At 35.6% G+C, this 23156-nt stretch overlaps 1 protein-coding gene across 11 annotated transcripts in view; it reads right to left on the reverse strand.

Annotated features, from left to right (window-relative positions):
* ATXN2 (ataxin 2) overlaps window positions 1-23156 on the reverse strand; it is a 101728-nt gene that overhangs the window by 14674 nt on the left and 63898 nt on the right. For 7 of the 11 annotated variants that reach the window (XM_015475521.2, XM_059876381.1, XM_015475516.2 and 4 more), the window contains 7 exons: window positions 21384-21581; window positions 20653-20760; window positions 20293-20363; window positions 14124-14425; window positions 13120-13183; window positions 12357-12509; window positions 11537-11603 (listed from right to left, as the gene is read on the reverse strand). In XM_015475521.2, coding sequence (XP_015331007.1) covers window positions 11537-11603; window positions 12357-12509; window positions 13120-13183; window positions 14124-14425; window positions 20293-20363; window positions 20653-20760; window positions 21384-21581 — 963 coding nt within the window. The remainder of the gene's footprint in view (window positions 1-11536; window positions 11604-12356; window positions 12510-13119; window positions 13184-14123; window positions 14426-20292; window positions 20364-20652; window positions 20761-21383; window positions 21582-23156) is intronic. The other 4 variants (XM_024977720.2, XM_015475517.2, XM_002694500.4 and 1 more) reach the window with 2 other exon arrangements.

Raw genomic sequence — 23156 nt, forward strand, 5'->3', positions numbered from 1 at the left:
AGCCTGAAAACAGAGGAAACTAGTAAGAATATTTATCTGAATTCAATCTTGAGATTCCCTCATATTGAAAAAGCATATCCTTCAAGAAAGAAAAACCATCCCAAACTCAAATATCATATGAAAGTTTGTCTATTTCTTTTTATATTTATAATCCTCACTTTTTTTTTCTCTCCAAAAGCTAGTCAACTTTATGGATTTCTAAAAGAAAAATTTTAACTATAAAAACAATGAATACAATCTTAAATCTGTACAGAGGCAGACCTGGTTTTATGGTCGTGTCCCAATCCCTATAGTCTGAATCTACCTTAATCTTAAACCACAGTTTATGTTGGCCATACTTTAGCCATTTCCTTTTGTCAATGGTTTTCAACTGGGAACAATTTTGCCTTTCTTTTTTTTTTTTTTTTTGGTAGGAGACTCCTCACTCTAACCCTCAGCCCGGCCTGGGCCCCAGTCAGACTCCCACCCTGACTCCAATTTTGCCTTTCAAAGGCATTTGCCTTTCAAAGCTCAACTCCAGAAAAATAAATGACCCAATCAAAAAATGGGCCAAAGATCTAAATAGACATTTCTCCAAAGAAGACATAAAAAAAAAAACAAAAAAAACCAAAGGGCATTTGGCAATGTCTGGAGACATTTTTGGTTGTCACAGTTAAGGAAGGAGAGGAAGCTACTAGTATCTAAATGGGTAGAGGCCAGGGATGCTAATCAACGTCCTATAATACTCAGATCCCACTCTATTTAACCACCCTCCCCGCTCAAGAATATCTGTCCCCAAATGTTCCTGACTTCAGCATATTTTCAAACAAAATCCTTTCTCACAGGATGCAAAAATGAGAACTGCATCATGCACCAAGAAGACAGAGAGGTAGTTTGGTGCAAAAAGGTACTACTACCATGAAGGAAAGATATGCCCTATATGATCTATGGCTGTATTTCAGAAGCAAGTCCTTAATTTTTTGTTATTTGATGGAGTAAAGTAGCAGGATATAAAGTTAACATAAAGACAGCCAATAGCCTTCATATACCACACTTCATAAATTTACTTCATGAGTAACTACTTAGAAGATACAATGGAAAGATGAACCCAGTTTACATTAACAATAAAAAAAGAAACTACCTGAGGCGAAAACTGAAAAAACACTACTGAAGACAGAGAAACAGATTTAAACAAGCAGAAAGGCATAATTTGTTTGTGCATAAGAAGACAAGATGAAGATAACAATCCTCCCCTAAGTTAATGTCTAAAGAATATATTTATAAATTTAATGTGGTTCAAATGTTAACATCCAGGAGTTCATACTAACAGAACAACAACAGACTCTCATCAGTCACGGAGATAATAGGAAACGAACTCATTATTTTGAAAATTGCTTTGAAATGATGGGCAGTTTAGTAACCTTTCTTTTACAAGCTGTACTTCACGGTAACCAAATAGCTTAACAAGGTAAAAGTTTTTCTTTATAGAAACAGTCCAGTTAACAACTGAAGGAGAGATGATAGAATGAGAATGTCATCATTTTGCAATCCTTAGTGAAATAATGAATCTAGCGCTAGATAGTCACTGCCAGTGCTGCTAAAACAAACAGAGAAGAGCTGGTATGAAATGTTATCCTGGATATATAAGGCAGCCAAGTTACTCCTACTATCAAAGAAAGAAAAAAAAGGAGATCAGACACTGACTTCTAATAAAACTACACACACTATCTATGAAACATTCCATGTAAAGGTTTTAAAAAAAATACAACCTAAACTTAACAAGTCTTTCTTATTTATATACTATCAGAGACCTACAGCGGACAAAGGATCACTTTAACCAATACCACAGGGATCCAATCCATGAAGTTCAGATGGTGGGAAAGAATACAGGCCAAACAAACTGGATTTAAATAAGATGTAAAAGGGAAAACCTGAGGGGGAAACTATAAATAAAAAGAGTTAATATTAAGACAGAGATAGCAATCAAATGAAAAGTGTGGATTTTGGATTGTGGCTCAACAAGCCAACTATTAAGAAAAAATTTTAAGGCAGTAAGAAAAACGTGCTTAGATATTTGATAGCAAGAAATAATTTATAATTTATTTTAGGTAATGGTACCTTAACTATGGTTTTAAAAAATAGTCCACAACTCTTAAAGATACATACAAAAGTATTGATTAGTGAAATGACAATGGTACCTAGGGTAACAGTGTAATGGTATAAATGAACAAAACTTGTCTAAATTTTCATAATAAAAATTTACAACATAAAATAACTTTAAAAATGGCTTAAACATGAAAAACAAATGCAACTTGTAAACCTCACTTGAATCCTAACTGGAACAAATTAACTGTAAAAAATACGTATTTTAACAAAAGCCACAGAAATTTGAGGATATTAGGGAACTCCTGGTTAACTCTTTCTGGTGTAATAATAGCATTGTAGTTTTTTGTTTTTTTTTTTTTTTTGCATTAGAAAAGGACTTTAATATGGAAGTGAGACAACAGCAGGCAGATGGGCAGAGGATGACAAGTTTCTGGGCTCTAAAAACTGGGAAACTTTTGGAGAACTGTAGTGTTTTATGTTTGTTTTTATAAGACTCTTTAAAAATTATAAAATACTTACAAATAAAATAGTGTATCTAGGATATGCTTCAAAACAATCTGAGGAGGGGAGAGGTGTTGTAGATGAAACAAAAGTGACCGTGAGTTTCTAACTGTTAAACCTGAGTGATGAGTACTTTTACATTGATGTACTATTCAAACTGCTTATATGTATATGTTTGAAATTCTCAATAAAAAGGTTTTTAAAAAGTCAACTGATTTTTTAGTAGTCAACCTGAATATCAAGTTCATATGGAAAAATAACCGAAAGAAAAGTCAAAAACACTAGTCAACCTGAATATCAAGTTCATATGGAAAAATAACCGAAAGAAAAGTCAAAAACACTTGAGGGAAAAAAAAATCAATATTGGGAGTGGATAGGTGGGAAAGTAGTCTATCTAAAGACAGACAATTTAACAGAATGGAAGAGAAATCCAGATAAAGATCTAACTACACATGGATACTTAATATAGGATGAAAATGGCATTTCGTAGCACTCTGTTTTCTGATCTTAATGGAATGAAAAAATAAACAGAAATATCAATACACCCTAAATAACCAAGTATTTGGCAATTACAAACACATTACTAAGATTTAAAGCCCTTTGGTTAAAGAAATCGTAAGACAGAAAATATTCTGAATGAAAATACAACACATCAAGTTTTAGGGATGCAGCTAAAGCAATGATTACAAATGTATAGCTAATGCAATACAGGGGACGCAGGTTTGATCTCCAGTCAGGGAACAAAGATCCCATATGTAGTGAAGCAACTAAGCCCGTACACAACAACCATTGAGCTGGTACACTCCAACTAGAGAGTCTAAAATGAAAGATCCTGCATGAGTAAATGAAGATCCCATGTGCTGCAACTAAGACCCAAGGCAGTCAAATAAATTAATAAAATTTCTTAAAAAAAAAAAAAAAAATCAGTAATTATCAAAGAAATGCACATTAAAATCACAATGAGGTAACAGACCAGATAGGCTAAAACTAAAAAAACAGACAATACCAAAGTTGGCAAGGATGTAGAGTAACCATAATGCTCATTCATGGCTGATCAGCTGAAATGTAAAATGACACAACCACTTTGGAAAACAATTTATCAGTTTCTTATTAATTTAAAATTGCACTTACCATACAACTAAACAACTCTAATTCTAGATATTTAACCCAGAGAAATGAACACAAACGTTGACACAAACATTAGTTCACAAACGCTCTTCAAAGCTTTATGAAAACAACCAAAGACTGAAAATAATCCAAATACCCATGAACTGGTTGGTAATGGGTAAACCAACCATGATATAATCATAAAAATGGAATCTTGTTCAGCAATAAAAAGGAACAAAATGATGCAGATGATAATATGAAATATTCTCAAATCAGCTAGACACACAGAAATACAACACACAATTCTACTTACTAAAAAATATCTAGAAAAGTCAAAAAGTAAGAGAAAGTAGATCAGTGGCTGCCTGCAATGGGTGGTACTGGAGTAGTTCTCATCAAAAAGTACACTTAAAAGTACACTTATTTTATTGTATGTAAACTATAGAATAACAAAACTGGTTAAAAATTTTGGAGAGCTATTTGGAACAAGATAAACTGGATTCATACCTTATACTGTATATATGGCAATTTCCAAATGAATCAGAATATCCCTGTTTAGGAATTAAGATCTCATATGCCTCAGGCAAAAAAAAAATGTGTTAAGGAGGGACTTCCCTGGTGGTCCAGTAGTTAAGAATATGCTTTGCAATGCAGGAGACATGGGTTCAACCCCTGGCCTGCAAACTAAGATCCCACAAGCTACAGGGCAACAAACAGGCTGCCCGCTGCAACTAAGACCCAATACAGCCAAATAAATATACAAATATACAAATATTTTTTTTAAAAAAAGTCTAAGGAAAATCTTGATACAGTAATATAGGTAATTTCTAGGAAATACGATGTCTTCAAACAAAAAACCCCATGGGTGCAGCGTAGTACATATAGTATGCTTCACTTTGCATACGAGGGAAGAAAAGTAAATGTCAACAAGGATGCCAAGACAATTTAATGAGAAAAAAACACTTTTCAAACAATGGTGCCAGGATAACTGGATGTACACAGGCAAGAATCAATGTGGACTCTATCCTTATGCATGCGTGCTTGCTCAGTCGCTTCAGTTGTGCCCAACTCTGTGTAACCCTATGGACTGTAGCCCTCCAGTCTCCTCTGTCCAAGGGATTTTCCAGGCAAGAAAACTGGAGCAGACTGCCATTTCCTTGTCCAGGGGATCTTTGTGACCCAGGGATTGAACCCACATCTCTTATGTCTACCTGCAATGGCAGGTGGATTCTTTACCACTAGTGCCATCTGGAAAATTACCTCAGAATGTATCACTAACCTAAATGTTAGAGCTGAACTCTTAGAAGGAATCTTGGTAAATCTCTACAATCTTGAGTCAGGAAATGGTTTCTTAGTATGATACCAAAAGCAAAAGTGACAATCCAAAATACAAATAAATTGAGGTTCCTTCACAATGAAAAACTTCTGTGCTGCAAAGCCCACCATCAAGTTAAAAAAAACCAAAAACCATAAAATGGAGAAGATATCTGTAAATCTTATATCTGATAGAAGATCTGTATATAGAATATATAGAGAACTCTTACAAGTCAGTGATTAAAAGGCAAATAATTTAATTAAAACTAGGTCAAATATCTGAATAAACAATTCTCCAGAGATAGTATGCAAATGGTCAATGAAAAGATGCTCAACATCATCAGTCACTAGGGAAATACTAATCAAAATCATAAAGAAGTACTATTTTATAACCACGAGGATTATAACAGACAATAACAAGTGCTGGGGAAGATGTAGAGAAATTGGGACTCTCGTATACTACTGGTAGGAATAAAAAGTGCTATAGTCACTTTGGAAAACAGTGTGGCACACTGTGAACACAGTAATTCCACTCAGAGAGAAATGAAAACCTAAGTCCACATACAAACTGTACAATGTTCAGCATCACTCATAATAATCACAAAGTGGAACAATCCAAAGAATCATCAACTGATGAATGGATAAGTGAAATGTTACTGGTATCTACACACCCATAAAAAGAAATGAAGTGTATATTGATAGATGTTCCAACATGGATGAACCTTGAAACATGCTAAATGAAAGAAGCCAGTCACAAAAGACTCCATACAATACGATTTCATTCACACGAAATATCCAGAACAGGCAATCTACAGAGAAAAGTGTATTAGCATGTCTAGGATATAAGTGTGTACATGCATGGCGTGGGAGGAAAATAGTTACTAAAGGATATGGGGTTTCTTTCTGGAGTGATAAAAATGTTTTAAAATTGACTGGTGATGATTGGACAGCTCTGAGAATATCTTAAAAACCACTAAACTTATATACTTCAAGGGGATGAATTTCATGGCTTTCGAATTACAGTTGACCCTTGAAAAATACAAGTCTGAACTGTGTGGGTCCACTTACACAGATTTTTTTCCCATAGTAAATACTACAGCACTAAACCATCCACTGTTGGATGATCTGTAACTATGAACATGCAGGACTGACTATAAATTTTTTTTTTTCCCTGACTATAAATTATACTCAGTTTCTGACTGCACAGAGGGTCAGTACCCTTAACCCCCGAGTCGTTCAAAGGTCAACTATATAAATGAGAGGTCAACAATCCAAATAGAGCCATTTTTAAAAACAGAACATCTGCAAAGAAACAACTGTAAAAATAGACACTGTAAGGATAAACAGAAATTAATTTTAAATCATCAGCTGCTAATGGTGAAAGGGACAATCCACTTAATGGGATGGAAAGTACAAATTAAGAGACTGGGATGAAAACAAGACTTTTCTAAACAACCTTTTTATGTAATTTGCACTTTGAAAATAAATATTTGACATAAAAAATAAAATTAAAATAATAAAAAAATTTATCATTACAAATGTTAACAAGTTCAATCAGGTTAACCTACCTAGGTGTCTAATTGTTGACATAACTCAGTGACTACACAAAATGGTATTTTTGAAGTATCATGGGTAGCAATTCCTGACTCTGAAAACTGACACTTAAAAGAATTCTTAGTGAGATACTAAAGAAATCTTAAATTTTATCTTGTAGAGCAACAGACAACAAATATTCTGAAAACATCTTATACACATTATAGGAAAATGTAAGTAAGCCAGGCTCTAAGATGGCCCCCAATGATTCTGCCTCCTGGTTTTCACACCCTTATATATTAGTCCCTTCCACATGTACCAGATTTGCTCCACATAATCAACAGCAAATGACAGAAATGAAGCTAGGGTACTTCAAAGGTTAGATTGTAAAACAAACTGTGGCTTCCATTTAGGTTGTTTCTCATTATGGGAAAAGCCAGATGACATTTTATGACCAGAACTATCCTGCCAACAGCTCTGCATCTGGAAGCAGATCCACCAGCTTAAGGTTACATAACTCCTGCTCTGCTGCTGCTGCTAAGTCGATTCAGTCGTGTCCAACTCTGTGCGATCCCACAGACGGCAGCCCACCAGGCTCCCCTGTCCCTGGGATTCTCCAGGCAAGAACACTGGAGTGGGTTGCCATTTCCTTCTCCAATACATGAAAGTGAAAAGTGAAAGTGAAGTCGCTCAGTCGTCGCCTACCAGGCTCCTCCATCCATGGGATTTTCCAGCAAGAGTACTGAAGTGGGGTGCCATTGCCTTCTCCAAACTCCTGCTCTAGCCAACATCTTTTTGCAACTGCTTAAGAGACTCTGGTAGGCTGCAGTCCACGGGGTCGCTAAGAGTCAGACACGACTGAGCGACTTCACTTTCACTTTTCACTTTCATGTACTGGCAAAGGAAATGGCAACCCACTCCAGTGTTCTTGCCTGGAGAATCCCAGGGACGGGGGAGCCTGTTGGGCTGCCATCCATAGGGTCACACAGAGTCAGACACGACTGAAATGACTTAGCAGCAGCAAGAGACTCTACGGAAGAACCACTTAGTTAAAAGGCTCCTGGATTGCTGACATTCAGAAACCATGTGAAATAAAATATGTTTGCTGTTTTAGGCAGCTAAGCTTTGTGATAATTTGTTAAAAGACAGATATTATTAATTCAATAGCAATGAGCATACCCAACGACCAGAAAATGGTTTCTAAACACTATTTCCCAGCAAAGAAAATGAGGGTTGCTTGCATCCAGGTCTACTGTTAGAAGATTAGCCTGAGACATCTTATTCATAGCAGAAAGGAAGTTATCAGAGACAAATAAGTAGTACCAAAAGGAGACAGGAGCCAATGTAAAGCGATTATCACTGATCAAAGATGGGACAATGAGAGAAGCGAAAAAAAAAAAATTAATTGAAATACAATGGATATGTAAAAAATTATACAAGAATATATATAATACATATATATTAACAATATATAAAATTTTACATGTATTCGTAACTTTTCTGTACAAACTATTTCAAGATACCCAAACAGCCCTGGTTAAAAAGAAGTCCCTTACTGAATGATTCTAGCTAGTAAGTGGAGAAGCAATGCTAGAAATTCAGAAATCACTGTTTTCAAACTCCTAATTAAAGTGATTTCCAAAGTATGGTCCTGTACCAACAATATCACTGGGGAATTGTGTTTTTGTTTTTTTAATAAATTGCACTAGAAAAGTAAATTCTCAGGCTATGCCCCAAATCTACTGAACTGGAAATTCTGGGGATAGGCACAAGCAATTGGTGTTTTTTTTTTTAAACAAACTCTCCAAGTGATTCTAATGTACACTAGAATTTGAGAACCACAGCTCTAAAGAAAAGGCTTCTCAGATGGCGCTAGTGATAAAAAGCCCATCTGCCAATAAAGGAGACCTAAGAACTGCAGGTTTGATCCCTGGGTCAGGAAGATTCCCTGGAGGAGGGCATGGTAACCCCCTCCAGTATCCCTGTCTGGAAAATACCATGGACAGAGGAGCCTCGAGGGCTATAGTCCATAGAGTCACAAAGAGTTGGACAAGACAGCACACAGCCCTAATGAAAAGATGCTGTTAAGTATCAATCATCAATAAATAAGATGACAGACTTGACAGAAAACTTTACAATTGGAGAGGGGAGGATCAGGCTATCAACACTTGAGCCTTTAATAAATCTTACCATAATTCAAAGTAGGACCAGATACTATACCTCTTAAATGATCCAACATAGAGCACTCACAAATATCTATCAAGTATTCTTTTTTTAAATATAAATTTATTTATTTTAATTGGAGGCTAATTACAATATTGTATTGGTTTTGCGATACATCAACATGAATCTGCCACGGGTGTACACGTGTTCCCCATCCTGAACCCCCTTCCCACCTCCCTCCCCGTACCAACTCTCTGGGTCATCCCAGTGCACCAGCCCCAAGCATTCTGTATCCTGCATCAAATCTGGACTGGCGATTTGTTTCATATATGATATTATACATGTTTCAATGCCATTCTCCCAAATCATCCCACCCTCTCCCTCTCCCACAAAGTCCAAAAGACTGTTCTATATATCTGTGTCTCTTTTGCTGTCTCGCATACAGGGTTATCGTTACCATCTTTCTAAATTCCATATATATGCGTTAGTATACTATATTGGTGTCTTTCTTCCTGGCTTACTTCACTCTGTATAATAGGCTCCAGTTTCATCCACCTCACTAGAACTGATTCAAATGTATTCTTTTTAATGGCTGAGTAATACTCCATTGTGTATATGTAACACAGCTTTCTTATCCATTCATCTGCTGATGACATCTAGGTTGCTTCCACGTCCTGGCTATTATAAACAGTGCTGCGATGAACACTGGGATACACATGTCTCTTTCAATTCTGGTTTCCTCAGTGTGTATGCCCAGTCTATCAAGTATTCTTATCTCTTCCCATAAAAGTTACACCTGAATGTAATCAATGACATCACAAGAAGAGAGAAATCTAGAATATATGATATACTACGTAACAATCGGTTTCTGTCACAAAGCAACAGCAGGGGTAAAAATAGGGGAAAACAAAGACGTGTAACCAATGTAATAATGTGAAGATCTTATTTTGATCCACACTCGAAACAAACCAACTATAAAAATACATTCCTGTCTCAATCAGGGTAATCTTATTATGATGGTTATTAGATGATAAAAAGGAATTAGTTTATTTTTATAAAGTGTGATAATGGCACTCTGGCTACCTAATAAAAATATCCATATTTTTAATATGATACACCCAAAGTGTGTAGAAATGAAACAGCAGGCCCTCAGAATAAGATTAACCCACAAGATAACTTTAAATGATCTAAGGTAGAATTCTTCCAATAGGTTCCAGTGTTCTAAAGGAAAGACAAAGGCTATCATATATTCTGTTTTTTTTTGGCTGCTTTGTGAGGCTTGCCAGATCTCAGTTCCCAAGCTAGGGATTGAACCCAGGCCCTGCCACTGAAAGCGCCAAGTCCTAACTAAGCAATGGACCACCAGGCAATTTCCCCTCATACGTGTTTTTTTAAAAACAGAATTTTAATTACTAACAGGCACAAAACATGCTTCCAACACTGAGGAAAGCTTATTAATTTAAGAAGTGAAAATTTTTTAAGTTACCAAATGATCCAACAGTCCCAATCTTGGGCATATATCTGAAGAAAACTCTAATTCAAAAAGATACATGTACCTTAATGTTCACTGTAGCATTTTATTAAGGACGGAAAACAAGAGCTACTACCTATCTATCTGGTCACGCCATGTGCATGGCATGTGGAATCTTAGTTCCCCAACCAGGGACTGAACCCAGAGTCATGGTAGTGAAAGCACAAGTTTTAAACCAATGTACAGCCAGGAAAGTCTCAGAAGTAACTTAAATGTCCAAGAACAGGTGGATAAAGAGTGTTTTGATAAAGAGTGAATGAATAAAGAAAATATTATGCATATGCAATAGAATACTACTCAGCTATAAAAAAGAATGAAATAATGCTATTTGTGGTAACATGGATGAATCTAGAGATTATCATACTAACAGTGAAGTCAGAGAAGGACATTTATGATATCACATACGAGAGTCTAATGTAACGACACAAATGAACTTATCTACAAAACAAACAGACTCAGACAGAAAACAAACTTATTGACTACTGAAGAGGAAAGTGGTGGGAGAGTGGTGGAGATGGCAGAATAAATTAGGGGCTTGGGACTGGCAGATACAAACTATTATATATTAAACAAACAAACAACAATGCCCTACTATATAGCATAGGGAACCAAAGCCAGTCTCTTGCAATAAACTATAATGGGGGAAAAAAGTGAAATTTTTGTGATGGAGGTAATTACTGGGCACTGAGAAGTGACTTTATTATACAAACCATTCTACTTTATATTCTCAATAAAATGAAGCAACGACTGCTCTTAATTACCTAAATGGCAAAAGGGGGAACCCTTTAATGTTTTTCAACATTAAAGTATTTCTTTTTAAGATAAGTATGTGTTTTTTTTCAATGAAGTCTCTTCTGCACAAACACAGAGTACTAGATCATGCAACACTCTCATTTTAAAGATGAGGAAACATTTCTCTAATAGCATTTTGACAATTTCTGAAGTGAGCCATCTCTGCTCACAAAGAAATTTTAAATTTTTTGGAGAAATTACATATTATATAAGAATGTGAGCAAACAGTTAATTCAGCAAACCATCTTTACATATTTAACATTGAATATTTCAAAATTCAATTATTTTTTGTGAAGAGGATCTTGAAATTCACAACTTGTGAGTGTTTCTCCTCCCGTTTTTGTTCATAAAAATCCATTTAAATACCTGATGTAATGTTGAACATCCAAAAGTCAATGAAGTTTTATGAAAAGTCAAAACTGAACCACAGATATTCACTCATTATAAAATGAGTTATTTCATTCATGCAGCATGCAGACTACAAGCAAACACAGGCAGGATTATTCTCACCTTTACCTGCTCTATATGTCTTGGCTTGATTGACTGGCATGGGCGTCATAGGTATAGGATACAGAGGCTTAAGGAAATAAAAAGAAAATGAAGATTAAGCTCTCAAGATATTAGGAATGTATCTTACCACTTTCTCTTAGTTGTATATTACTAGAGAGCTAGCTCTAAAGTTTTCTGATTCTTAATAGTCATTAAAAAGATAAAGTCACACCCACAGCTAAAAGGACAAATCCCAAACTACAGTAAATCTAAATCATCTTTCTGACCAGAAAACATTTTCATAGTTAGGTCCTTATACCAACAATATTCCACACTGCATGCCTCCGCTTTTTAGAGAAAAATTGGGGGGGTGGGGGGAGAGGGTGACTCACCACACAGCATGTGGGACTTTAGTTCCCTGTGTGTGTGCTTAGTTGCTCAGTCATGTCTGACTCTGCGACCCCACGGACTGCAGTCTACTAGGCTCCTCTGTACATGGGGATTCTCCAGGCAAGAATACTGGAGTGGGCTGCCATACCCTCCTCCAGGGGATCTTCCCAACCCAGGGATTGAACCCTAGTCTCCCTTATTGCAGGAGAATTTTTTACTGTCTGAGCCATCAGGGAAGCACCTTAGTTCCCTGACCAGGGATCAAACCCAGGTCCCTTGCAGTGGAAGCACAGAGGTCTAACCAATGGACCCCCAGGGAAGTCTCATGGCTCCACTTTTAAATATCTCTGTTACACCATCACTGCAAGTCACTGCGCACCTACAGAACACTTGGTGTCAAACATAAATAACTTACAGAGGATAAATGAACAAGTCAAATTCTATGACTTACTTGCACGCCCGGGCTCACAGGGACCGGATACATCATATTTGGTGCAAAACAAACAGGCTGAGTATAAACTGGAGTTGGCTGCTGATGACCCACCATAGATGGGCTAGGTTGTGCTTGAGGACGAGGCGAAGTTGGGGTGGTAGAAGGCTTTGGCTACAAAAACAAAAATCAACTATCTTAAGGTGAAAAGGTAAATATTACTGCAATCTGAGGACTGGTTTCCCCATCTTTCTCAGTTTTACTCAGTGTTAATTAGTATCTCTTAATGAAAGTTGTCTCAGAGAAAATAAACCTGCAAGTGTTTCAAATAAAAAAAAGAAATACTTGGTAGAAAGTTAATGTAAATGTTATATCAATTAATCAACAATGCTATTAAAAATAGTGATATCTTTAAGTGTTTTGGAAAAAAGTGTTTTTAAAAATTAATCTTTTAAAAAACGTATCTTTCAAAGTCAGTAAAATAACAACAGTATATCAATGAACCTGAGAGCCTAGCAGGCCAACCATCTTCAAATTCTGAGTCAGAAAGATTAAAAAATTTGCCTCAGACTACATTATTAATTGATAAAACTAGATTTTTTTCTTATGGTTCAAAAATATATATTAATTACCACATAAGAAAAAGGAACTTTAACTAGAAGTTGTTTCAGCATACTGTAACTGAATTTAGATGGCAGGTACGGAAAAAGACGTATTACTACTACTACCTTTTTTTTTTTTTTTAAAGAGACTAGATTTACTACAAAGAGAGAGAGAAACTTACCTGAGAAAAGGAACGAGGGTTGAACTCCTTTGCATTGGGATTCAACGTTGATTTCCTCACTTGCCTACACCAGAAAAAAATAAAGGCCAGTGAAATCTGCATGGAACTTATGCCACTATAGTCTTTTATACCTGACAGCTTTTTAAAAACTGCTAAATTTAAGTAATTCTCACTAGGAGATCATTCTCTTCCTTAAAACACACACATACATACTTCCCACTGCTTAATCTGGTAATTGCTAGTCAAAAAAAGACAATTTTTTAAAAAGTGAAATACGCAAAGCTTTTGAGCAACCAACAAAAACAACCTGAAGACAGTAGCCCCTTCTAAAATACATTTAAAAGCAATCCTTAATATATCAAGTCTCTAATATGTAGTAATTTTTTTCTGTGACAGTGTTTCCTATACAAAGTATCTTGGGAAAAATCATAACTATAATAAAAACTTTTGCCTCAAATCAAGAATAAGTGCTCCCTGACGTATCAACAAGCTGCATTCCAAAAGTTCAGCTGTTTAACAGCATTGTAGGGAATGCAGAACAAATCAGCCAATGGTGGTGTGATTAGATTCTAAGACTGGCCCACAAAAGCCCCACTTAATTGATAAGGGGCACCAGAATTTTCTCTCTTCTTGGCAGTGGCAGTTCTTAGCTCTAGCAGCACAGCAAGGAGGTGGGTACTGACTAGCATACAGGGGATATCAGTCCCAAACCCAGTAATTTTCCAACTCCCTGTATATTTACAAATTAGCCATGCTTAATTTATGCATAGAGTTTTTTTTTTTTTTTTTGCCAAGGGATGGAAAAACATGGGAGGAGGGAAGAAGAGTATAGGGTGCAATGACTTAACTGACTTAAAATTTTATTTGTTAAGACCAGTTGTATTTAAGTTGAGGGTTACATATAAAGCAGTCTAAAAGTCTAGATAAATTCTGGAGTTGGAAGGTCCTGGACACGTTAAGGGAAAGTGAAGCAAAAGGGTGTGCTAAATTCCAGGTTTACTCACTCAGCTGCGTCTTTCTTCTCCTCTTTATCTTCTTTCTCTTGTTTACATCCTGGACTGGAAGTCTGAACCCCTTGGGATGTGACCTCAGGTCCCCTCTTGTGCTCCGTGTTACTGAGGACTGAAGGGGAAATGCTGGGGCTGCTCGGCTTGCTGCTGCCACTGGTGCAGTTGCTGCTATTTTCAATGAAAGAATCCTTAGCATTTGGTTCAATTTTGTCTTTGATCAAATCTCTTGATTTTTCTCCCTCTCTATTTTTGTTTAGCAGCTGATCCATAGATTCAGAAGTAGAACTTGGCTGTAACTAAATAAAGGAAATAATTATACTTAAATATTTTAAATAACTCTAGTAATCATTTTTTTTCCCGTGAGCACAAACTAGTATTTGTAAGCATGAAATATTCTGAGTAACGTTCTGTTCATACTTTACAAGTAATGTTTTCATTATAAGGCAACAATAATGAAATGTCTATACAACCTAACTATAGTCATGTGAGCACTCAAATGTCCTAGCCTGAAAACTCTGTACTGAGTGCATACCATGTGTCAGAAATTGTGTGTGCTGGAATAGTTCCTATCCTCCCAAAGCTTTCCATCTGGATGAGATCAGACACTAACCAACTAGCGTAAATGGGGATTCCAGAGGAAAAAGCAACTCATGGAAAGAGAAGGCTTCTCAATGAAAATGTCATCTAAAGTGGCAAAGATATTAGGGGTTTGGGGAGAGTTTCAAAAAGGGAGTAATACACTAAGTAAAAGAAAAGAAACTGCACGTTTAAAGACCCAAAGGAAAGGAAGAAGATGGCCCTATGTGAAATAGAAAAGTACTGGTAACTGCAGCAAGAATGGACACAAAGTGAGTCAAGAAACGATAAGCTCACCCAAGAGGAACAAGATGATAAAAGGACTTGAAAGCTATGCTCAGGATTCTAGCTTTTAATTCTCAGGATAATCAGAAGTCACTGAAGAATTTTAAGCAAGATTTACAGTTTACAAAGATGAGTGTAGCAGCCCTGTGGAAAATGAACTGGAGGAAGCTGAGTAAGGGTGTAGAGAGACTTGTTATGCATGTTGGACTAAGACCTGGGCTTGACTTTGAGAAGTGGTGGGTTGGAAATTCTGAAGTAAGTGGATTCAGAGGGAGACCTGACTAGACATGCAGGTCAGTGAAGACTTTATAACCTATAAGGTATAGGAAACCACAAAACAGAAGCACCATCAACAAGAGCCGAAGACAAACACGTTGGTAACATATGTGATGGGGTTTTTAAGTTTGCAGACTAGAAGCAAGCATTGCTACTATTGTCTGATAATGACTTAAGATGCCCTACTCCACAGAAGAAAGAAAACAGGGATAGCTGAAGGGAAAGAAAAGGAAAAGGGAATCATTAGGTCCCAATGGTGGAAATGAGAATAAATCCAAGCAACAGCCCAAGGCAGTAAGAATAAGCTAAAGAGCAACTGCACAGAAAAAGAGGCTGCAAGACTAGAGAGGGACAAACTATCTCCTGAGCCTCAAGAAAGGCAGACCAACGTCAAAATCTCACTACTGGGAGCCTTGGTGTCCTGGCAAGCAGTACCACACATCTCAGGGACTTCTCAAGTTTCACTGCATCACTAATATAGTTACAGAGCCTCAAGTAGTTGAAGGCAGAAAGTGATAACAACATTTGGACACAGTCAGAATTTAAGTCACAATACAGGTACTTAATGTTTTGCCAAGGCTATACGTTTGCAATAGTTTGAAATCAGAGAGTGTGATACTTCTAGCTTGTTTTTTCTAGAGATTTCTTTGGTTATTCAGGGTCTTTTGTGATTCCATACAATTTCTACTTTTGTGTTTTTTCTATGAAAAAAATCCATTGGAATTTTGATAGGATTGCACTGAATCTGTAGATTGCTTTGGACAATGGGTATTTTATAGGAAAAGTAAAATTCTTCTGTGACTCAGTAAAAAACCCATGGTTGCCAGTGTAATTTTGCTTTATCTATATTTTGGTAATAATTAATATTTACTGAGTATATACTATGAGTCAAGAACGGTATTAAAACCGTTTATAGGCAGTATCTCATTAATTCTCACAAGAACACAATGAAGTAGGTTCTACAATTATCCCATTTGGGCTCAGCGGAATCTAGATAACATGCCTCAATGTTGTACTGAGGACAAGATATAAACATAGATCATATACTTATCTCCAAAATCCACACCATTAAGCTGTAACAGATTGAATTATTCGCAATTCTTTTACACAAATAAAGCTATCAGCACCCTGCACTGAGCTATATTAGAGCTTCTTGATGGCACTCTGAGCAGAGGGGCCCCAGAACTGTAGGATACTCCTATTTCTGTCTGAGTGAAGGACCACAGATTTTGTGAACCATCATAGTTTACGGCCATGTGCACACCATGAGAGTGGCTATGATGATTCATTCATTGAACACTGCAGCACACAGAATGCATTAGCTACTGTCCAAACCACTGCTGGAGGATGAAACATACAGATGGTTAGCCCTATCTTACTAGCCATGTGACATGCGGGTAAGTTGATTTATCTTTGCCTCAGTTTCCTGATATACACATTTCAGAAACACACAGAACCTGCTTCAAAATGATGACAATAAAGGATTTATTACATAAGCTCTTAGAACAGTCTCTGATACATAGGAAATAATAGTTAAACTAGTAACATTCCTTTATCTAAAGATAATTATAAAGCCCATCCTCAAACATTCTTTTACAATCATTTCTTTGCTTTCTAGTATTCACTTACAGACCAGACAGTTATTTATAAGAGACTTAATAATGCTTTTGAATTTTCAGGTCCCCCAAAATATTGAGAAGTCCCAAAGAAATAAGTTCTAAAGCTGCAACTACACAGAACTTTAAAGAGTCAAGTATTAAAGGTTTATAGAAAGTTGTGAACTGATAATATGAAGAGCCAAAATGTTTTCTATTAAATGAAGAAACAATAAACTTAAAAAAATACACTAACACTAGTATAGACGGTATGGTACTGGCAAAAAGGACAGACATATAAAGATCTATGCAGGAAAAGTGAGTATAACTATACACTCCCAACTTTGTGGTTAAATGATTTTCAGCAAAGGTGCAAAGTCACTTCAATTCAATCTAATTCAATGTCTTTTCAAAAGATGGTGCTGGGACAAGTGATATCCATTGGTAAAAGACTGAATTTGAAACCCTATCAAAACTATGTTTTAAAAATCACTCAAAATATAAACTGGTGCAGCCACTATGGAGAACAGTATGGAGGTTCCTTAAAAAAACCAAAATTGAGTTACGATATGAACCAGCAATCCTACTCCTGGGTATGTATCCAGAAAAGATAAAAACTCTAATTCAAAAAGATATGTACACCCCAATGTTCATCAGCAGCACTATTTACAATAACCGCGACACATAAGCGACCTAGATATACACATCAACACATGAATGGATAAAGATGTGTGCTGTGTATACACACACAATCAGCCATAAAAGAAGAATATGTCATTTGGATAAACATGTGTGCTGTGTATACACACACAATCAGCCATAAAAGATGAATATGTCATTTGTATTATTTGCAACATGGCTGGACCTAGAGATTATCATACTAAGTGAAGTAAGTCAGGCAGAAAAAGGTAAATATATGACATGGAATCTAAAAAAACGACACAAACAAACATACTTATATTACAGAAATAAATGCACAGAAAATAACTCATTGTTATAAAAGGGGAAGGGAGGGGATATATAAGGAGTTTGAGATTAACAGATATAATGCTACAAAAATGAAATATAAAAAATACATGGAACTACTGTATGGCACAGGGAACTACATTCAGTATCAAGTAATAACCTACAATGGAAAAGAATCTGAGAAAGAATACACACACATGGAACTGAACCACTTTGCTATACACCTGAAACTAACACAACACTGTAAATCAGCTACACTTCAACTTAAAAAATTAACTCAAAATGGAATCCAGCTCTAAGTGACACTTTTAGAAGAAAACAGTAAATCTTTATGACTATAGATTAGGCAATGGTTTATTAGATATGACAACAAAAGCACAAGGAACAGAAGAAAAAAAACAAGATGAACTGGACTGCATCAAAATTATAAATTTTGTGCTTCAAGGGTCAATATCAAGAAAGTGAACAGACAACCCACAGAAAGGAAGAAATTGCAAACCCTATATCTGATGCAAGACTTGTACACAGAATAAACAGAGAACTTTCACAATTCAATAAAAAGATAACTCAATTTTTAAAATGGGCAAAGATCTGAATAAACATTTCTCCAAAGAAGACATACAAATGAGCAATCAACACATATATAAAAAGATGCTCAATAGCATCAGCTGTCAGAAAAATGCAAGTCAAAACCACAGTCAAAACAACAAATAGTAACAAGTGTTGGTAAAGATGTGGAGAAACAGGAACCCTCATATACTGCCGGTGGGAATGTAACATAGTGCAGCTGCTTTGGCGAAGAATCAAGTTTTCCTCAAAAGGTGAAGGACAGAGGTACCAGACAAAACAGAAATTCCACTCTTAGGTATATGAAATGAAAACATATGGTCACACAAAAACTGTATACTAATATTCACAGCAGCATTATTCACTATAGTCAAAAAGAACCCAAAGACACATCAACTGATGATAAATGAATAAATAAAATATGATCTATCCACACAATGGAATATTATTCATAAAAGTATTGAAGTACTAACATAGGTTACATGGACAAATCTTGAAAACATGCTGGTAAGTGAAAAAGCCACTCACAAAAAGGCCATTTATTGCATGGTTCCATGCACATGAAGTGTCCAGAAGAGGCAATCCATGAAGAAAAAGATCAGTGGTTACTGGGGGGTACGGGCGTGGGAGGGGGTGGAAGTGTTTGAAAGCAAATGAGCACTGACTGCTAAGGGCTTATGTGATGGTTGTATAAACTGTGTGAATATACCAAAACCCACTAAACTGTATATTTTAAATGGATAAATTGTATGATATATAAATTATACTTTAATAAAACTGTTAAAAAAAAGTACTATCTCATATACTTCAAAGTAAAAATTTTCTTTCCTTCATAACATAATAAATTCATGCAAGTGTACTATAAGAAGAGAATGAAGGACTGACTGTAAAAAAAAAAAATACTGACAAAATACAAGTAAATGGGCAAGGGCATAACATTTATATCAAACTGAAGATTAAACAAAATAATACCACCTGTGGTTTAGGGATGTATTCACATGCAGTGTAAAGAACCACAAGGAAAGAAACCCTTCACTAGGCAGGAGATGCAGCTGAGGAGGGCAACTACACAGGAGACTGTTTGTTGGAATGCTTGACACATCAAGCTGGTAGTGGGCATCTGGGCAGTCAGTCATTTTTCTTTGTATTGTGTCTATGCATTAACTATAGCTTAAAAAACTAAATTCACAACTGTTAAGAGCATTAAGGTAGAATAAATGTGTTAAAAGTATGAAGTAATATTTACATTTAATATTTTGAATGGTGCCAATAAGTTAGGAATGATGCTACTGGCAAAAACTTAAATTTTTAGGAAGCCAGAACACAGGCTAGGAAAAGGCTGGTTTTGCCTTTGATCCATTCAACTTTTATCAGCCTCTGAAAAAAAAAGGGGGCTGAATTAATCAGATTTTTCCCCATTAACATGATGTTTCAGGATGATTTCTTGATTTGGTCTCAAAATACACCTTGATATGTACAGTATGTTATAGTAAATGCTAGGCAAAAGAATGAACAGTCATCTAGGAGAGATCAGATCCAGCAGGTCTTCAGAGAAATGATACTGCAGAAAGATGTCTATCACAATCCATTTGTGCACGAGTATAAATCTGCAACCAGGGTCCAACTGTCATCAAATAATATAATCAAATGAGCATCAAATAACAACTTATGTTGACTTCCAACATCAGAAGTACATTCTCTTTCATTTAGTATCTGCTGTTCTTATCAAATCTCATGATTTTAATTACCTCACATAAAGCATAGGCAAAGACAACTATGAGAATGTTTAGCTTTCTATAAACATGGTTTGATTATTCTGGGTATATATATAATGCATTTTTTAGTACATTTAAAAATTTTTTCTTAAATTCTAATTCATTAGTCAATACTATACTTACCCTAAAATCATTCTTAAATTTCTTTAAATCATCAATCTGTTTTCTATGTTCAGAAACAATTGGTGATATACCTGCAAAATTAAGGAAGTGTTAGATCTAAAATAATTTTAAGCTAAAGATTAGAAATAAATCTGGATCTAACTTAAAATTCTTTTAGGATAGGATGCTAGAAATGAAAATAAATTCTACTATTAAAATAATTAAAAAACTCAACATATTAATTATAGATTTTGACATGTTAAATTACACATTTAAATATGTACAATCCTAAGAAAAAGTATTGACCAAAAAATACTCAATACTGGACATGAGATTAAGACATATTCTCTCTTATTTCTAAAGACTTTTTAAAGCTCTAACCTTTATTTTCAGCTTTTGAGAAGCTGGATGATGTCTCACTGGGCTTCATATTTTCTTTATTCCCTGCAGGAGAGTTTTGCCTCTGATCTTGAAGCCTGGAATCTTTAGCTAGAAAATGATATTTTACAAAAACTCAAAGTTAGATAAAAGCTATAAAAGTAAAATGAGAAAATATTCAACAATTTTGATCCTTTTTGTTTTTACAAAAGAACATTTCCATTTAAATAGAGGCTTTCCAACTTTGCAGACATAGAAACATGAACTTAATTATATCGATATTTACTACCCAGGAATGTAAACTATCTTAACAACACACATTGAAGAATAACAGATGAGATTAGTAGTATTACTTAAACAACTAACTGCATTTATATAAAATTTTAAATGTGCCCTCAAATACACTGTTGTTCTTGTTTAGTCGCTAAGTCATGTCTGACTCTTTTGAGACCCCATGGATCCCCGCCTGCCAGGCTCCTCCATCCAAGGGATTCTTCAGGCAAGAATACTGAAGTGGGTTGCCATTTCCTTCTCCAGGGGATCTTCCCGATCCAGGGATCGAATCCGTATCTCCTACACTGACAGGCGGGTTCTTTCCTACTGAGCTACCAGGAAGTCACTCTCAAATACATACCTAAGAATAAAACAACACAGACACTTTTCGTAAACTGTTAAACCTCTAACACACAACTTCATAAAAGACACTGTGGATCTGGAAGCCCTTTCTTACATACCCTCAAGAGATGGGGTAACAGCTCTGTTGGATGCAGGACTGGCAGGTGTAGGAGATGCAGCTGGTACAGGCATAGCAACAGCTTCAGCTGGGATAATACCAGCTTGGGGAGAAGCAAGAACTGGCCCACTAGGAGTATTTCCAATACTATTCTGTCTGGGAGACCTGGGTCTGTGAGTTTTAGGGGATAATCTTGGAACTACAAGAAAGAGAAAAGTTACCCATTATATTCTCAAGCTAAATGTCACTTCTTCAAAACAGTGCCTCTGAAGATCTAGTTAAAGAGTTCTATCTGACCTCCTCCCCCAATTACTCTTTATCCCATCATTCTGTTTTCTTTTCCAAAGTCTCAAGAATAGAGGTGATGATGGAGACAACAAATATCTCAAAAATGAAAGCAATTATTACTAATACCTATGTCCAACAGTAGTTTTCTAACTAAATATATTAATTTTAAAACAAAATATTTGAAATGAATTTAGAAACTGGATTTCTAAGGCAGGAAAAATGCTACTTTTTAGGATAAAAATAACAACACTCTCTACTAAAAAGTAAGACTGTCTCTTTAAAGTAGGAAGGTGTTGGGAGGATCCCTAAGAAGTAGACTTCTTTGTTCCTCCTTCAAATAATAAACTTGAACATCTTTCAGCAGTTTGCAGCCAATCCTATATACTCCTTAACACATCAAAATTCATGTTGCAGTAATTAAGGAGATCAGGAACTCACTTTAGCTGAGACAGATAATCCAAGGTGGGGTTCATATTTCAGTGACTTTGAAATAAGTATCTAACAGGTTTCATGTTTCATTACAAACCTATTCAGATTCCAAAGATCTAGAGAAAACGGTTCAATTTATTTCACTTTAGTGGTTCTTTACTTTTTTATGTCAAAAGGATCATGGAAGAAAGTATTACTTAACAACTACCTTTTTTCTAATTAATATAGAGTAAACTCTAACACCATTTTGTGCATATCTCTTAACAACTGTGATTTTACTCTTTGACTTCTATAATGCTGTTACTTTCAAAATTCATTTCCGGGTCATCTGAGTAATGTCAAATAATGATACACTGAAGAAATAAATATTTTAGAAATTCTATTTTTTTGTTAATTATTTCCTTGTAATTGAAGACCAAATAAGAAAATAGAAAATTAAAAGGAATTTACAGTAAACTTAAACCTAAAATTATATATGAAGGTGAGCAATGTGTATTAACTAAAGATATTTAATGGAGTTGGGTATATTTTTGTTTGTTTAAAGATTTTTTTTCTTTTAAAAGTCCCATGCATTGATTAACAGAGTTTATGACCAAAAAACACACAATCATTACATGCTCAAACTCTAGTTATCATGGAAGCAATACATTAAGTAGCAAAAGCAGTTTTAACCTAATTCTAAGATCCTGTCAAAGTATATTTTTTACACTTTCATAGCTTCCATCAGCACATTCTTCGGGCTAATCACAGAAAATTTGGGCTCCTGTGTTTGTTATTCCTTACAAGTGAAATATGGTCAGGAATTAGTGCCATATATAGATACTAAAGAAACCCACAGGACCTAGGCCCAGAATATTGCCTGGTATAAACTAGGATATCAACAAAAATGTATGGGAAGAATGGGGGGTGGGGGAAAGAAATACATAGCACTGTAAGCCCAAAATATTAATAAATGTTTGTGAAAGAATCAATGAACAAGGCTGCTAAGAAGACATGAAATATGATCCCTCCAAATGTTGTTTATGTACTATATTTGCCTTCCATTTGAGTGGAACTT

This window comes from Bos taurus, chromosome 17 (assembly GCF_002263795.3).
Source record: "Bos taurus isolate L1 Dominette 01449 registration number 42190680 breed Hereford chromosome 17, ARS-UCD2.0, whole genome shotgun sequence".
Classification (NCBI taxonomy): Eukaryota; Metazoa; Chordata; class Mammalia; order Artiodactyla; family Bovidae; genus Bos; species Bos taurus.